General features: G+C 37.8%; 1 protein-coding gene across 3 annotated transcripts in view; it reads left to right on the plus strand.

Moving 5' to 3' along the window:
- The first annotated feature begins 12,351 nt into the window (after positions 1-12,351).
- The window catches only part of LOC131056462 (putative PAP-specific phosphatase, mitochondrial), a 127,820-nt gene continuing 123,395 nt past the window's right edge, over positions 12,352-16,776 (plus strand). Inside the window, exons 1-3 of one of the 3 annotated variants that reach the window (XR_009108689.2) lie at positions 12,352-12,666; positions 12,742-12,838; positions 13,095-13,197. Coding sequence is in view for 2 of the 3 variants with exons in the window: in XM_059207524.1 (XP_059063507.1) it covers positions 12,599-12,666; positions 12,742-12,838; positions 13,095-13,197 (268 nt within the window). In the remaining variant the exon portion in view is untranslated. The remainder of the gene's footprint in view (positions 12,667-12,741; positions 12,839-13,094; positions 13,198-16,776) is intronic. The other 2 variants (XM_059207524.1, XM_057990793.2) reach the window with 2 other exon arrangements.

Raw genomic sequence — 16,776 nt, forward strand, 5'->3', positions numbered from 1 at the left:
CTTTGAAGTCTCTCCCTCTCATCCTCTATCTCTTTATCTCACTCTCCCCTTCTCTCAGGTGTATCTCTCTCTCTCTCTCTCTCTCTCTCTCTCTCTCTCTCTCTCCTCACCCTCCCTCTCTTCCTTCCTCATTACCTCTCTTTCTCATTGTCTCCCTCTCTTCGCACCTCTCTCTCTAGTCTCTTGTACTCTCCTTCCATCCCTTCCTCCCTCTCCCTCTCACTCATACTCTCTCTATCTCTCACCCTCTTTTTCTCTCTCTCTCTCTCACCTTCCCTCCCTCCACCTCTTAGGTCTCTCTTTCTCTCTCAATCCCTCCATCCACCTCTTAGATCTCTCTATATCTCCCCCCCCCCCTCTCTCTCTCTCTCTCTCTCTCTCTCTCTCTCTCTCTCTCTCTCTCTCTCTCTCTCTCTCTCTCTCTCTCTCTCTCTCTCTCTCTCTCTCTGTGTCTCCCCCCCTCTCCCTCTCTCTCATTTATCTCTTGTCTCTCCCTCTCAATCTATATCTCTCTATCTCACTCTCCTCCTCTCTTAGGTGTATCTCTCTCCCATTCCCTCCCTCTCTAGGGTCATATGGTAATCTTAGGGGTCATATGGTATCCTAAGGATCTATGAATGTGTCCTAAGGGGTCATATGACCCATAACAACATATAATGGGTCATAGGACATGATATGACCCCTTAGCACACCATACGATCCATAATGACACCAAATAATGTCCTATGGGGTCATAGAACACCATATGACCTCTTAGGACACCACATGGAGTCCTAAGGGGTCATATGGTGTCTTAGGGGTCATAGAACACCATACGACACATAACAACACCATATGGTGTCCTAAAGGTTCATACAGTGTCCTAAGGGGTCATAGGACACCATCTGACCCTTATGACACAATATGACCCCTAATGACACCTAAGGGGTCATATGGTGTCCTGAGGGGTCATAGGACCCCATATGATCCCTTATCACACCATAGGACCTATAATGACACCAAATAGTGTCCTAAGGGGTCATAGAACACCATATGACCCTTTAGGACACCGTATGGTGTTGTTATGGGTTGTATGGTGTCCTAAGGGGTCATACAACATCCTATGACCCCTTAAACATCATATGGTGTTGTTATGGGTCATATGGTGTTGTTATGGGTCATATGGTGTCTTAAGGGGTCATATGGTGTCCTAAGGGGTCATAGGACACCATATGACCCTTTAGGACACCATATGGTGTCTCAAGGGGTCATATGGTGTCCTAAGGGGTCATAGGACACCATATGACCCTTTAGGACACCATATGGTGTTGTTATGGGTTGTATGGTGTCCTAAGGGGTCATAGGACACCATATGACCTCTTAGAAAACAATATGACCCCTAATGACACCTAAGGGGTTATATGGTGTCCTAAGGGATCATAAGACACCATATGATCCCTTAGGACACCATACGACCCATAACAACACCATATGGAGTCCTAAAGGGTCATATGGTGTCCTAAGGGGTCATAGAACATCATATGACCCCTTAGGACACCATATGACCCATAATGACACCTAAGGGGTCATATGGAGTCCTAAGGGGTCATAGGACACCATATGACCCCTTTGCACACCATATGACCCATAATGACACCAAATAGTGTACTGAGGGGTCATAGAACACCATATGACCTCTTAGGACACCATATGACCCATAACGACACCATATGGAGTCCAAAGGGGTCATATGGTTTCTTAAGGGGTCGTAGGAGACCATATGATCCTAACGACACATAAGTTGTCATATGGTGTCCAAATGGGTCATAGGACACCATATGAACCCTTGAGACACCATACAATCCATAAAGACACCATGTGGTGTCCTAAGGGGTCATATGGTCTCTTAAGGGGTCATAGTACACCATACGACCCATAAGGACACCATATAATGACACCAAATGTTGTCCTAAGGGGTCCTATGGTGTCCTAAGGGGTCATAGAACACCATATGACCTCTTAGGACACCATGTGGAGTCCTAAGGAGTCATATGGTGTCCTAAGGGGTCGTAGGACACCATATGACCCTTTAGGACACCATACGACCCCTAAAAAAACCACATGGTGTCCTAAGGGGTCATAGGATCCCATATGACCCCTTAGGACACCATACGACACATAAAGACACCATATGGTGTCCTAAGGGGTCATTTGGTGACCTAAGGTGTCATAGGACACCATATGACCCCTTAGGACATAGTATGACCCCTAACGATACCTAAGGGGTCATATGGTGTCCTAAGGGATCATAGATTACCATATGACCCCTTAGGACACAATACGACCAATAATGACACCATATAGTGTCCTAAGGGGTCATATGGTGTCCTACGACCCCTAGGACACCATATGACCCCTTAGGACACCATATGGTCTCCATCTATTTCCCTCTAACTCTTTTTACCTCTCTCCTTCCCAACCCCCTTCTCCCTCTCACCCTTTATCTCTATCTCTCTCACTCCCCCTCTCTTAGGTGTTTCTCTCTCTCATTATCTCCCTCTCTCTCTATCTCTCTCTCTCCATCTCTCTTGACCCCTCCCTTTCCATTTCTCTCTCTCTGCCTCTCTCTTAGGTGTCTCTCTCCCATTATTTCCCTCTCTTCCCTCTCTTCCTCTCTCCCTCCCCTTCCTCTCTCACTCACTCTCTCGCACTCTCTCTCTTTCACTCTCACTCCTCTCTCCCTCTCTCTTAGGTGTCTCTCTCCCATTCTCTCCACTCTCTCTCTCTCTCTCTCTCTCTCTCTCTCAAGTGTCTCTTTCTCCCTCTCTCTCTCTCCCTCTTTTTCCCTCTTTCCCTCTTTCCCTCTCTCCCTCCTCCATCCTCTATCTTCCCTCTCCCTCTCTACCCTTCTCTCCCTCTCTCTCTCTCTCTCTCTCCCTCTACCAAGTCTCTTTCTCCCCTCCTTTCTCTTAGGTGTCTCTCTTTCCTATTCTCTCCATCTTTCCCTCTCTCCCTCCCCCATCCTCTCTCTTCCCTCTCCCTCTCTCCTTCCCATTATTTACCTCCCCCTCTCTCAATTGTCTCTCTCACATTCTTGCCATCTCTCCCTTTCTCTTTCTCTCTCAAGTCTCTCTCTTTTCCCCTCTAAAACTCTTTCTTTCTCTCCTATTCCAATTCTCTTTCTCTCTCAAGTATCTCTCCCTCTCACCCTCTCTTTCCCTCTCTCCCTCCATCCTCTATCTTCTCTCTCCCTCTCTCCCTCCCAAGCCTAACCTAAGAGAGAGAGAGAGAGACCTAAGAGAGAGAGATAGAGACTAAGTGAGAGGGAGGAAGGGATGGAAAGACTAGAGAAAGAGCCCAGGTGAGAGAGAGGGGTGGAGGAAGGTAAGGGTTGAGAGAGAGAGAGTTTGATGGAAAGAGAAGAAGAGACTAGAGATAGAGAGAGCCCATGTGAGAGAAAGGGAGGGAGGGAGGGAGGGGTTGAGAGAGAGTTGAAGTGAGAGAGATGGAGGAAGGGAGGGCTTGAGGGAAGGATATGGGGAGAGAGATATCTCAAGTGAGAGAGAGGGAGGGAGGAAGGTAGGGCTCTCTACTTTTGTCTTTCTCATTTCATCCCTCCTTCCTTCCCTATCTATTTTTCTTTATCTCACACTCTTAAAAAACCCTCTCCTTCTCTCTAGGTACCACTCTTTTCATCCCTCACTACTTTTAACTCCCCTAACTCTCTACATCCTTCTCTCCATACTCTCTCTCTCTCTCTATCTCTAAATATCACCTCCACTTCTATCTATCTAACCTATCTATATCTCTCTCTCCTCTTTACACCTCTCTCTCCCTATATAGGTATTTAGATAAATATTTTAAGGGGGGAGTGCAAAAAGGTAGGTAGATTTTGTAGATAATAAGAGCTTAGTGATTATTGAAATTTGATTATGTTTGAGAAATTATAATATCTAAAGCTTGGGGAGAGAGGAGAGAGTGATACAGAGAAAGGTGAAGAGAGGATGAGAGAGATAGGAAAATAGATAGGTCTAGAGCTTAGGGGAGACAAATAGCATTAGATAGAGAGATACCAAGTGAATGATGATATGAGCCTACTGATTACTGAAATTTGACTAAGTCTAAAAAATTATAGGATCTCCTAAAATCTAGAATCTGCATTATGACTCCTAGAGATGTGAAACCACTCTCAAACATCCGGACAATATATAAATTAAATATAACTTAAAGTATAAGAAAGATAAAAGACAAAGAGAAAAGACAAAGATAAAAGATATTTGTTATATTTTATGTATATATCCTGCTGAAAAACCTAATGGAATGCTAAATGAATTGCGTACAAGTCCATATTACTAATCTAACTTTATTAATTTGAACCCCGTACGTGGTTTGTCTTCTTAAATCCCCGTACGCAATTTTGTTTATTAAAACCCCATACGCGCTTCATATTCAAAATACCCCGTATGCGGTTTTGTTTAGTAAAACTGCGTACGCGCTTCATATTCAAAATACCCCATACGCGCTTTAGTTTATTTAGGCTTGTGAATAGGCTTGGATGACAAAGTTGCAGGTTGGAAGTTTGATTTCCCTCCATTTCCCTCCTTTTTGACATGTTTTGTTTTATCAACTTGGTTTCTCGACTTTGTCATCATCAAGTTTACACTTCATTAACTAGGTATTTCTAAAATTCCCACCATATTTTCACCCATCTTCTGATCTTTCTAACCATATAATTTTTTTAAAATTTGAACAACAATAACATATGATTCTTGAATTTCTTTTACCAGTGTCTCCATAGTTCTCAGAGACATATGTGTACCATTTTTTTAATAACTTTTGATCTACTTATCCAAAATTTTAAAAAATTATATATTATTGTAGTGCACTTTATTTTTGACAAATTAAAAAAGAAAATTGCATTTTTAGATTGTTTTGGTGCAAGTTATGCTTCACGCACGGACACGTACCTGATTTTCAAGATATGCTCGATTCGAAAAATCATAAAAAAAAAAAATTAACAAAAAAGTACAAAAAAATACACAACTTTTAGTGCTCACTCTTAACTATCTTTCTACCAAAGGATTTGTCAAAACAATAAATATAAATATGAATTTTTTGATGTGCACGTCAGACACTATGTTATGTTTTTCAGAAAAAATCAGGATCTGTTTTTCATGCATGAAGGATTTGACCCCCTTAATATTATCCAATTTTGAAAAAAAATAGTAGTTTGGAAACTAGATTCAGATTACTACAATCTTTGTTCTTTGAGTATCTTCATATCTTGAGTGGATGACTCTCAAATTTCTCCTCCAAGTTCAGGTTTACCTGATTTCAGAAAAAAAGTGTCCACTTATACCCCGCTTTTTGCACACCATCTTGGTGCACTTACCCATAAGCTTAGGTGGAAGAATGGGTGGGACCCCTATGTCACCATTATTGCTAAAATAAGTATGATGACAAAAATGATGTAGACTCGAGGTATGTGGGACAACGGAAATGAATGAAATTTTTTGTAGGAGCCACATAATTGGGTTGGCATAATGATGATGAGGTGGCTTACCTGTGCATGGAAAGTTTGTGTAGCTATTGCGGATGATTAATTCATGATAACTAGATGTTATCATTTTTCATGTATACATGCTAATGAAAAGACTATTGCTTCTAAAAATAACCTTTATTTACTTAACATTTCACATGGTGATGGTGCACAAGCTATAAAATCCTGGTGCAATCTGCCTATGGGTATTGTCGAAAAAGAATAACACACTTGGACTTTATGGAGAGGGATGTTTAATTATTGTTGCTATTATGATAGACAATTTATAAAGAAAACTATTTCCAAGCCCTTAAATGCTTTGTTTTTGGGTAGTTTTGGTTTGCTAAGTGTTTTTAGAGCTAAGTCTTGGGTTTTTGTCCACCTTGTCACTGTGTTAATTGTGTTAAGTTAGAATTGAGCCTAGTGTTCACGCCAAATTAAAAAATGACCCTGTGGTTTGGCATTTTCTTAATGAGGGTAGGGTTGTCGAGTTTATACAAGGTATTAATGGTTAATATGAAAATATTTCAATTCAATTTGCTAGGTCCTAGGTTGAGAGGAAGGTCATAGTGGGAGGCATTTTGTTTGCGATAAATGAAGAAGTCATTGCTGCTACTGCAAGATTCTCGACCAAGGCATTAAATGGAAGAAGAAAATTCATGTGATGGATAATGAGAGCCTAGCTCAATTCTTTTTGCAAAAGAAGGAACTGGTGAAGCTGCATAGGGGGTTTGTGTAAGTTGAGCTATTGGAGCCTTGGGAGAAGGTGTGTTTAATGATAATGATTTATTTACCCTTGAAGGTAGGTTTAAGGTGTACTACTTCAATCATTTTCCTTTCTTGATTCAATTTTGAAACCATGACCTACTTTCTCTTCCTTTCTTCCTGCTAACCTCCCTTGAAATCTCTGTGCTTGATTCTTTGGGCGTGGCTAGAAACCAAATTTAGAAATCTATACCACCTCACCAGGGCCTAATTTTTTTCCGTTATAATTTCTACCTTGCTCTTTGTTTTCATAAACAAATAACCTTAATGGTTTCCCCTGAAGCCTCAAGCTTTAAATCATTTCCTATGACTCCATTCTTGATTCCCTAGGGGCTACAAAAAAAAAACACTCACAATTGCCTACCTTTGCCAAACCCCCTCCAACCTTGGCTCCCTTGTGACCCCAACCCTGTCATGCTAGCAATTAAACAACAAGCTACCACCTCTGAGGTGGAGAAGATGATAAAGACCTAGTGACCCTCTCTTGTAGCCAAAAAACAAAGGATTGAGGTTGATAGTGAGGTTGAAATGGAGGCTAGGGAGGATGTGAGAAAGAGTGCAAGTGCCAATCTTAGGCACTCCAATAGGCTAGCTGGGCACTTGGTGGGTAAAGCTGCTAAGAAGAATTTGGTGGGGTATAAGGAAGAATCTAAGGATGACACTGTTGAAAGTGAGGAAGCGACAGACAATGCGAAAGATGTGGTAGATGACACATGAAAATATGAAATCTCAGTTAAATCTACCAGCGAGGATTCTGAACAGAGTGACAAAAATGAAGCTTTGGACCTCACCCAGGATGCGATGCTAGAGGAGGTGGACAACAAAGGTGACAATGTGAGTAATTGTGTTATTTTCAGGACCATATTGGAGGAATTGGATGCCTTGAAAAAGGTGTTGTATATTGAACAAAAGATGGTTAGTGTCTCTAAATTCAACCTATAGGTCATGCATAGCTCTGCTACCTCAATGTGTCTCATGCAAAAAAAGGTTTTTGGCAAGGATGTTGACACTAAAGGAAATTACAAGGAACTTTTTAAGTACCTTATTGAAGATTGGAGCAATGTGCTCAAGTAGTTTGTTTAGGCTAGTTTTTGTTTTTCTTTTTGTTGTCCTCTACTAGCTCTAAGACTTAGTTTCATTTTATATCTGTTGTTAAGACTTTTTATGTTGTTCTGTTACTTTAAGTACGTTGCTGTTAGTTTATTGTTAAAGTATTGTTACTATTAATGCTGACAGTGGGTTGTTTGTGTAAAGGGCCAACACCCTAGTTTTTGTTGCTTTTTATTCTAAAAATAATCCAATAAAATTTGGGTTGCATATCCCCATTGCAACTCACATTTTCAAAATTCAATCATACAAATCATATAAACATTTAAATGAATAGCTATAAGGAGGGAAAATATTGTAAATCCTTTTCTGATTCATTTTCAATAAGATTGAAACAATTTAAATAAAAAATCAAGAGGAAATGAGAGTTTCCTACCTAAAAACTTGTCAAAACTTCAAATTGAAAATGCTAATTGCACACTCCATAAATGGAAGCAATTCTTGAATAGTTAGAAGAATTCGTCAATCCAAATCCTTTGAACCAATATTGACAAAAATCCACCAGTCCAATCTCCAATTCTCAACAATTCAAATTCAACATGTAGGGATTTTGAGATAAAAGAGAGAAAAATAACTAAGTGTTGTTAAAAATGAACTCCAATTACAAATTATAAACTCACTTTTTGAGAGAGGAAAGCAATAATAATAAAATCAAGTTAAACTTAAAACATCAATCAAACCCCATGATAAACCATGCCATTCTCATTAAATCAAATACAAATAAGTCATATTTCACAACTAGATATTAAATCAATATAGTAATATTAAAATAACATTAATATATACACTATAATGATGATAATTTACAAATAGCTTACCATGCGCAAACAATTGTTGCAAGCCTTACAATAATATGCATTAGGGTAATCAGACACTATCAAAATGGTAATCAAAGGTGTAAACAAATGAAAGTTAAGAAAATCATCTAAATTAGGAAGGATGGTTATGGCTGGGTAATATTAATGGCCAGTTTGATATCTCTTGTAACCACCGTGGGGGATATGGGCACACCCAAACCTATGGAGCTAGGTGGAGTCAATGGCTTGTACCTACATCAAACAAAACACAACAAACATACATTTTTATGTATGCATAATATAACGAAATACATATATAATCATTTCCTAATTGGGGTCACGTAATAACATCATTAGTAACTTCGTATCTCATCAAATCAATTGACTATAATCAATTGTTGAATTCCAATGTAAGTATATCAAAAATTATAACTATAAGCATTTAGTCTCTTAAACAAATATAATAACACAAAATATGATTTTTTACTTTTAATCAATTGCTCAAGTTAACATCACATATTTCATTCTAATCATGAATCAAAACATCATTTATATCAATATCTAACATATGGTAATTCTGAATCATGACATAAGTCTATCTCAATCATCAAAGCACAATAGGTCAATATTACACAATAGCTGCAACCCAATAAGTCAAGTATCTTAATCGGTTATGCAGTGGTTCTCACAACTAGATACAAGAAAGTAAGCATGCATCTCAATGCGACAACATAATCATGATCATCATGAAAGAATCCAACACATCATTGGTCCAAAATGATCACGAGACATATATCAAAGTAAATTATAAGATAAGCACACATCATTGGTCCAAAATGATCACGAGACATATATCAAAGTAAATTATAAGATAAACACTCAAAATCATATTTCGCAACAATGAAGTATTCAAAACAAGATCAAAGCACCACAAAATGATTGGCACAATCCACATTCACAATGCCAAGTCCACATCAAGAAGTATGTAATGCAGAAGAGCAAACGAGAGATGCATTACAACAAGCATATAAAATAACATCAAGAACGTAATAATTACCTTGTGAACCACATTTTGTATGAACTTGTGTAGGTATTTATGAGCCATTTCCCCAAGCTAGCAACTTTGACATCAAATGTGGGCCACTATGACTAATGCCCATTTGAAGGGAGAAAAAAAATAAAATTGTTTGAAGGCGAGGGAATTAAGTAAATCCACAATAAATTTTGAGATCTCTTGCTCCAAACAATAGTATGACACAAGGGTGACAAGGACAATAGATTGACATGAGCATGAACATATAGACTAAACCTTGAACCAAAACCCTAAAAGGGCTACTCAATACAAATACAATTTTCTAGTACTTTAGATTTTTCAGATAAAATAAGTCATTTTAAATAGATCTTCAAACTCCTATATATTTTAATTTTTTTAAAAAGATATATATGTCTTTAACATTTGAAATTCAACTCAGTGAATTGGTAAATACAAAAATATTCGATAGACGGGTTGAATACCTGACAGACTGGGACAAGAGTGTTTAGTTAAGATGGGGATCATTAAAACCCCCTCAGATAATTTGTATAGTCCCTAAACAAAATAAGAGGAAGTTAGCCAGGTGGAGGGCGCCAGAGGAGGGGAAGTTCAAATTAAACTTTGACAGTGCTACAAAGGGGAATCTTGGTGAGGCAGGATACAGTTGCATAGTGAGAAACCACAGAGGGGAGATGATATTTGGAATACATGGATACCTGGGAGCTACGACTAACAATGATGCCGAAATAACGACCCTTGAATAGGGAATCAAACATTGCATAGATATGGGAATTGCACCTTTAGAAATTGAAGGGGACTCACAAATAATTATTAATATTATAAAAAATAAACACATACCAAATTGGAAGCTGAAAAGAAAATTGGAAAGCATTTTGGAACTAGTTAGGCTTCTCCTAGGTTACAAAATTGAACATTCGTTCCGTAAAACACATAAGGTGGTAGATCATTTGGCAAATCACAGAGTAGTAATGAAAATTGGGGAAGAAAAAATAAATTCAAAACTTTGGGAAGAACTTACTCAATTGTTGAAAGAAGACATGGACAACACATGACAAAGTAATAAAAGTGGTATCATATAAGGGATAAGACCACTGAGCATGAAATGGGTGTCCCTTTGGATAGTGATGGGGATTCCCAGATGATACACATTGCCGTCGGAAGAGAAAACATCCCAAACTAGAAAGAGCATGATTATTAGGAGTACAAAAGTACAAACCACATGGCAAATTTAGGAGCTTCTTAGAAATTGGGGAGTTGGAAATCAAGGATGAATCCGTAGAAGATCTTTGTCAGTGTGCTGGGTATCTAATTCAATCCATCCAACTATGTTGAAGATTAGGATGACAACTGTTTCAACTCGAAATCCCCCACCATCAGGGAAGAAAGAAGGCAGTGGAAGAGGAACTTCATTGAGGTGGGGTGGGAGATTTTTCACACTGTTGTCATGAATGACAACTTTGAGCTTTTTCTCAGGGTGCTGAGCTTTGAGGATAATGGTTATCTACTGAGAGTACAATGAAGTTCATGGAGAAGGGAAGGTGTTTGACTGTTATCTATAACTATCTATGTAACCAATAGGTTTAGTACAAGGATGTAATTGGTAGTTTATTGTTTGATCATGCAATGTAAGGGAGCTATCCCCTCTGATAGCATTTATCTAAAAAAAAAGTTTGAAATTCAAATTAAAATGGATGAGTACATGGCAATTTTTTCTTGAGAGAAGGTCCACAATCTAATTTAGATCCATCTTCTTTCAAATAGTGCTAGTAGGTATTAGGAAGGGCTCTCATCGAGTCTCTATGAACCATTTTTGTGGAATAAGGGGTTATATGAGAAGAAAAAATTATGCTACAAGATAAAATATAATCTTGTGCAAGAAAAGAGGAGCCCCTATTTAAGGGCAGGGTCCAATAAAAGAGGGCTTCCTAAAAAATATTTAGTTGATGCTATTAAATTTTTTTAGGAAAATTTTAAAGTGGTTGGTCCTATGAATTTTGAGTTTTGTAGTGCAATTTAAGCTTTAAAATTTATGAAATCTGGTGGTCTCATGGATTTTATTATAAAGTAAATAAATATAAAATAACAAAATTATTTGGTAGGAACTTAAAATCTATATATGATTGACAAGGGGCCAAGAAAAGGAAAAAAGCTAAGTTGCATGAGAGAATTTCTAGCCTTGCCCTAAATTCACATGCTCAAATCTCCAAACTAAAATATAGGGTTGCTATTATTGAAGGAAAAATTCTAAAGGCAGGTCCCCATGCGGTTTCTTAGCTTATTTTGGCTAGTAGACTCTGCTTAACTTATTTTGGCTAGTAGTTGTTGCTTAACTTTTTGAGCAACAATTTGTGGTATTGCTGGCCCATGGATAGTAAAATTTGCTGCTTATTTTTAAGCAATCCTCTTAAATGGTATTTTTAAATGAATTTCTTAATATTATTTCTTGCAAATAAGATTTAGAGGCAAATAAATAGAAATGAGAAAAAAATGGTGAAGCCTAATGCAATTTTGCTTATTTCCAGCCTCCCCCTTTTTCTCAAAACTTCTTTTCAAATTTTAAGTAGCGCTCCACTAAAATAGGGAAAGATTCCAATTTATTCTTTTCCCTAATTACAAATTTACATGGAAAAACTCTAGTCCCTTAAATTTAAGCAAAAAATATTCACAAGCAATTGCATGGGGACATAGGGTAAGTAATCATGTAGGGTATTTTTTTCTTTTGCTTTATGAGACTCATGCTCCATGGGGACATGGGGTAAGCAATCATGTAGACTATTTTTTTCTTTTTTCTTTTGCTTTATGAGACTCATGCTCCTTCAAATCAGATCATCATACCTTGCCTAACTAGATGTATCTAGTTAAGAAAAAAAGTTTTTCACCCACTTTCTAGAATTTTGTTCACACATATCATTCATCTATAATTTTTTAAATTCATTCCAATGGAATTTTAGATTTAATTATATGAAAATAAATTTGTTCTTCCTAATTTATAAAAACGAATAATAAGACCACTAATTATATGAAATTTGAAATTGAAATTGAAATTTTCCCATTATTAAAATAATTCAGGAGACCCATGCTTATAAATAAAAAACTCCTAAAATTTCTTAACGTCTGCTGAAACATTTGAGGATGGTTGGCGATCCTTGAAGTCTTCCATGTAAACTCTCTCTCGCCTCAACGGCATGCTTTTTTTCACGTCCAAAGAGCGGCGGAAATGTGGCTTTTTCAAAACGATATATGTGTCTCATTGGCTTAAAGGATAGCCGTTAACCCTGGTTTATGCTTGAGTTAAAAAGCTGTGCAGTAGTTAAGCCAACAGTACCGTTGATAGAGCCCTGAGCAGCAGGGGAGAAAATGAAAGTGTCACGCCTGCCATCTCATCTTCCCTCTTTCGTTGTCCCAACTCGGAAGCTGACGATCAGGTAATAATTAAACTTAACAAATTCTTTAAAACTGCATTCATGATCCTTTGAATAAATGGCTAAACTCATGCACAGGTCCAGATTAACATTTTTAACGGAGAATGCGAAATACAGCCGAGAACTCGAAGCAGCCGTCGATGTCGTCCAGACAGCATGCCGTCTTTGTGTGGAAGTAAGTAGTTCCATGTTTTCTCCTTCATTTGACGGTTGTTTATCTTTTCTTTTTGAAATTCTGTGCGGGAAACATCGTATGCATTTTCTTTCTCGATCATCAATTGAATTATGAAAGCTGTTTTCAAGAATTTTCTGTCAAATAGTGATGACAATTCATTTGGAAATGATATTTTGTACATTTTCTTTCGTAATTACCAAAAATATGGGAAGAGTTTCGAGCTAGAAAATTCTTTCATGTGTTTGTGCATCTGTAGGTGCAAAAAAAGCTGTTTTCTAAAGAGAATAGCGTGTTGAAGAAAGGCGATCGGACACCTGTAACAGTTGCTGATTTTGGGGTTCAAGCATTGATTAGCATGGGTAATTTTCTGAACAGTCAAGTGAATGCAGTAATATTTTGTTTAGATTATCCAATTAATCCTTTATTTTAGTTTAATATCATTTTTATAAATCAATTATTTGCCTTTAATATCGAGTCAATCTTCCTGATTAATAAGAATCCATCTCTTTTTATGTGCTGTGGAAGTACCAAATGCATAAAAAATAACTTTTATTCTTGGCCAGTTCCACTTAATTTTACATTCTCCATTTTTATCTATATGTTTAAATTTTTAAACATCAAATTCAAGTACTCTGTGTTCAAACATAAAAAATTTGAATTAAACTTTATAAGATTATTTTTTTGGGGCTAAAGATACCCAGAGTTAGGGGACCCTAGACCTGCGATTTCCTTTTGTGAAGTACCAGTTTCAGATAGGTTAAAATCTCATCCGAAACTAGATTAGATGTATCCTATTAATAGGGTAATTTTCAGAGTCTTCTACTTATCTACTAAAGAAAGGTGGTGGATTAGAATTATACCCATCTCATCGAGGAAGGCAGCCTTCTTTTGTCTCATTCAACTCGAAATTGAATATAGCTTAGTAGTATTCTAGTTTAGTCCACAAAGTTTTATTATTGTCGCATGAGGAAAAGTTGCTATTGATACTTGAAACAGGGGCATACTGGAGCCACTTCTATAACTTCAGTTTCAAACATGAAAAAGTCATCCTGTCCACGAAACCATATAATCCTCAACATAACAAATGCTGGATTTGCCAATTCAACTTTTCCACTGAAAGGAAAATGCGGGAGCCAAAAGGCAGATCACATGAAGCACTACATAAAGCCAAATTAGAAATATAGTTAGATAAATTACTAACATTTGTACTCTATTTTTAGATTTCTATAAAATGGGTGTTCGGGATGCAATATTAAGTCAAGAATCAACCATATTCATGTATTTCCATCGTATTTTAAACTGTCAATATTGTCTGCTTGTATTTCCAACACTTGATAAGATTTACAACCAGTCAGCAAACAACCACATGCCTAGTTTTCCTTTTTTTCTTCGAGTAAAGGAAACCTTTTAACAGCATCCTAGTCCAATAATTCAACCTTCATGGGTCAAGCCTCTTCATCTGCGACCTGTTCTGAGTCAGAAATGTTATATATGGGTGTAAGAGGAAGGGGAATTTGGAGTCTTTAAGCAATCTTATCCACACAAGCTTGCAAGTAGTCCAACCTTTTAAAATTCTCTTTTATCTGGTACCTTGTGAATTTGTGATTCGTCTTGCTATTGATATCTACTGTCACCAAATTCTGGTTCACTTGGTAAGAGGTCCCTGCAACAGCACCCATGGTTGTAGAAGATAAATCATGCACAATATAATTTGCATTCGTTCTCCCTTAGGTTGCCCCTTGGCCCTTCATTGTTTTTGTTCATGAACTGCTGAGTTGTTTTGCTATATATTAGTGCAGGAGGCAGGAGTCCTTAAGCAACTGTATCCACACAAGCTGACAAATAATCTAACCTTCTGAAATTCTCTTTTATCTGGAATATCACGCATTTGCAATTCGTCTTGTTGTTAGTATGTACTGTTGCCAAGTTCTGGTTCACTTGGTTGGAGGTCCATGTAACAGCAAAAATAGTTGTAGAAGATAAGTCAGGCACGATATTATTTGCATTCTTTCTCCCATACATGGCCCTTGAGTCCTTCATCGTTTTGTTCAGCAAATGCTAAGGGGTCTTTCTATGTATTGGTGCTGGAGGCAGGAGAGTTTGGAGTCCTTAAGCAATTTTATCCACACAAGGGGAAAAATATTTTAACCTTCTTCAATTCTCTTTTACCCAGAACCTTGTGCATTCACGATTGGCCTTGCTATTAGTATCTACTTCACAGAATTCTGGTTCACTAGGTAAGGGATTGCTGAAACAGCAACCGTAGTTGTAGAAAATAAATCATGCACAATATCATCTGCATTCCTCCTCCCATATGTGGTCCCTAGGTCCTCCATTATTTTGCTCACCAACTGCTGCGGGGTAACTGCATCGTTTGCATCCAGCTCCCTTTCTAGGTGATAGGCAGTTGAGCAGGGATTGGCCTATCATCTGGTTCTTGTAGGCCAATGGAGTGAAGAGGGAACCCATTTAGGAGTCATGGAGCCTTGCAGAGGGCTTTGTGAGCCAATTCAGACATTCAAATAGTAGTTCCTAGTTTTTAGGAGGGATCCCTATTTTTTAGGGAATGACTGAGAGTTGGTTCCGGGGTGTCTAGGAACCATTTTGGATCATTTGAGACCATCTCCTATATTTTAGGGAGGGGTCCTACTTTTTAGGGAGGACTACCAGTTGACTGGTTGACCATCCAGAGGGCCATAGAGCATAGCAGGATCGCTTTTGAGCATTTCCAGAGGTTTGGAGATAGTTTCCTTCTTTTTAGGGGATCACTGCTAGTTAGCCTGCAGGACTCAAGTGGCATTGATGACCATAGCACTTCAGACGGAATTCCAATCTGAGTCCCGAATGTCATTTTATTAATAAATAAGGATTTATTTTAATATTCCCTAAGTTTGGACTTAATAAAATAATAATAAAGTGATATTATAATCACTTTATGGGGAAATAAGTTATAATAATTCATTGGCCCTCTTACCTAGGCGTTTTAGCAAATATATCTATAATAATGAAGGGGACAAATTAAAATAATGATGGAGGCCTCTTGTGGTTCGATTTTCATAAGGAGGCATTAATAAAATAAAGTTATTTTATTGATAAAAGGGGAGATGAAACCCTAATTCGAAATTAGGGTTAGATCTGAAATAAAAAGTGAATTTGACAATCATTTTGGCATTGAGTTGTTTATTTTTTGAGAGAATATCATCTTCTATAGGTCTGCAACGAGTTTGGCAGAGTTCTGGAGCAGGTTTGGGGACAAAAACCTCCATTCCAGGGTGTTAGGACGAAATCCCTTGCACCAATCAGCAATTTGTTCAGCAAAGGAAGCTCTTATCAGGTTATTAGAATCAAATTCAAGAGCTAATTGGAGTAATACAGCATCATTAGGGTCTGATTTTCAAATCTGAGCACGAATAAGAGACATTTCATTGAAAATTGTGCCATTTTGGAGCCAGCCGTATAGTTCCCAGCTAGCCGTACCATTTCAGCTTGCCTGGGGTTTCAATAAAAGTTAGCCTGCCTCTATTTAAGTTAATGAGAATTCCAGAAATCAGGGAAACATTGTTGTGAAGTCTGAATGCTGCTCCTATTTCAAAGAATTTTCCCTAAAGTGCGTCGACTATTCCCAGAAATATGCCCAACAATCCCCAACCTAATTTGGCACAAAGTACAAATGTAGTTCAAGATGCGCATGTCATACAACGTATTTGATGCTCCGCAACAACCTACCAGCTTCATAAGTATGGTGCAAAGTTCGCTTGATGCTCCAAGAGATCAAAATGCCGCAACAGATGAAGGCGCATCACAAAATGATCCTACAACAAAGAAAAAAGATACAACCAAGGGTGCCGATGTGCTAGTAAAGAAAACTTCAACTAGTACAGTTCAAAATATTATGCAAAGGGGAAATAATACTCAACAAGATGTAGAAAGTGAAGAAG

This window comes from Cryptomeria japonica, chromosome 6, assembly GCF_030272615.1.
Source record: "Cryptomeria japonica chromosome 6, Sugi_1.0, whole genome shotgun sequence".
NCBI classification, from domain to species: Eukaryota; Viridiplantae; Streptophyta; class Pinopsida; order Cupressales; family Cupressaceae; genus Cryptomeria; species Cryptomeria japonica.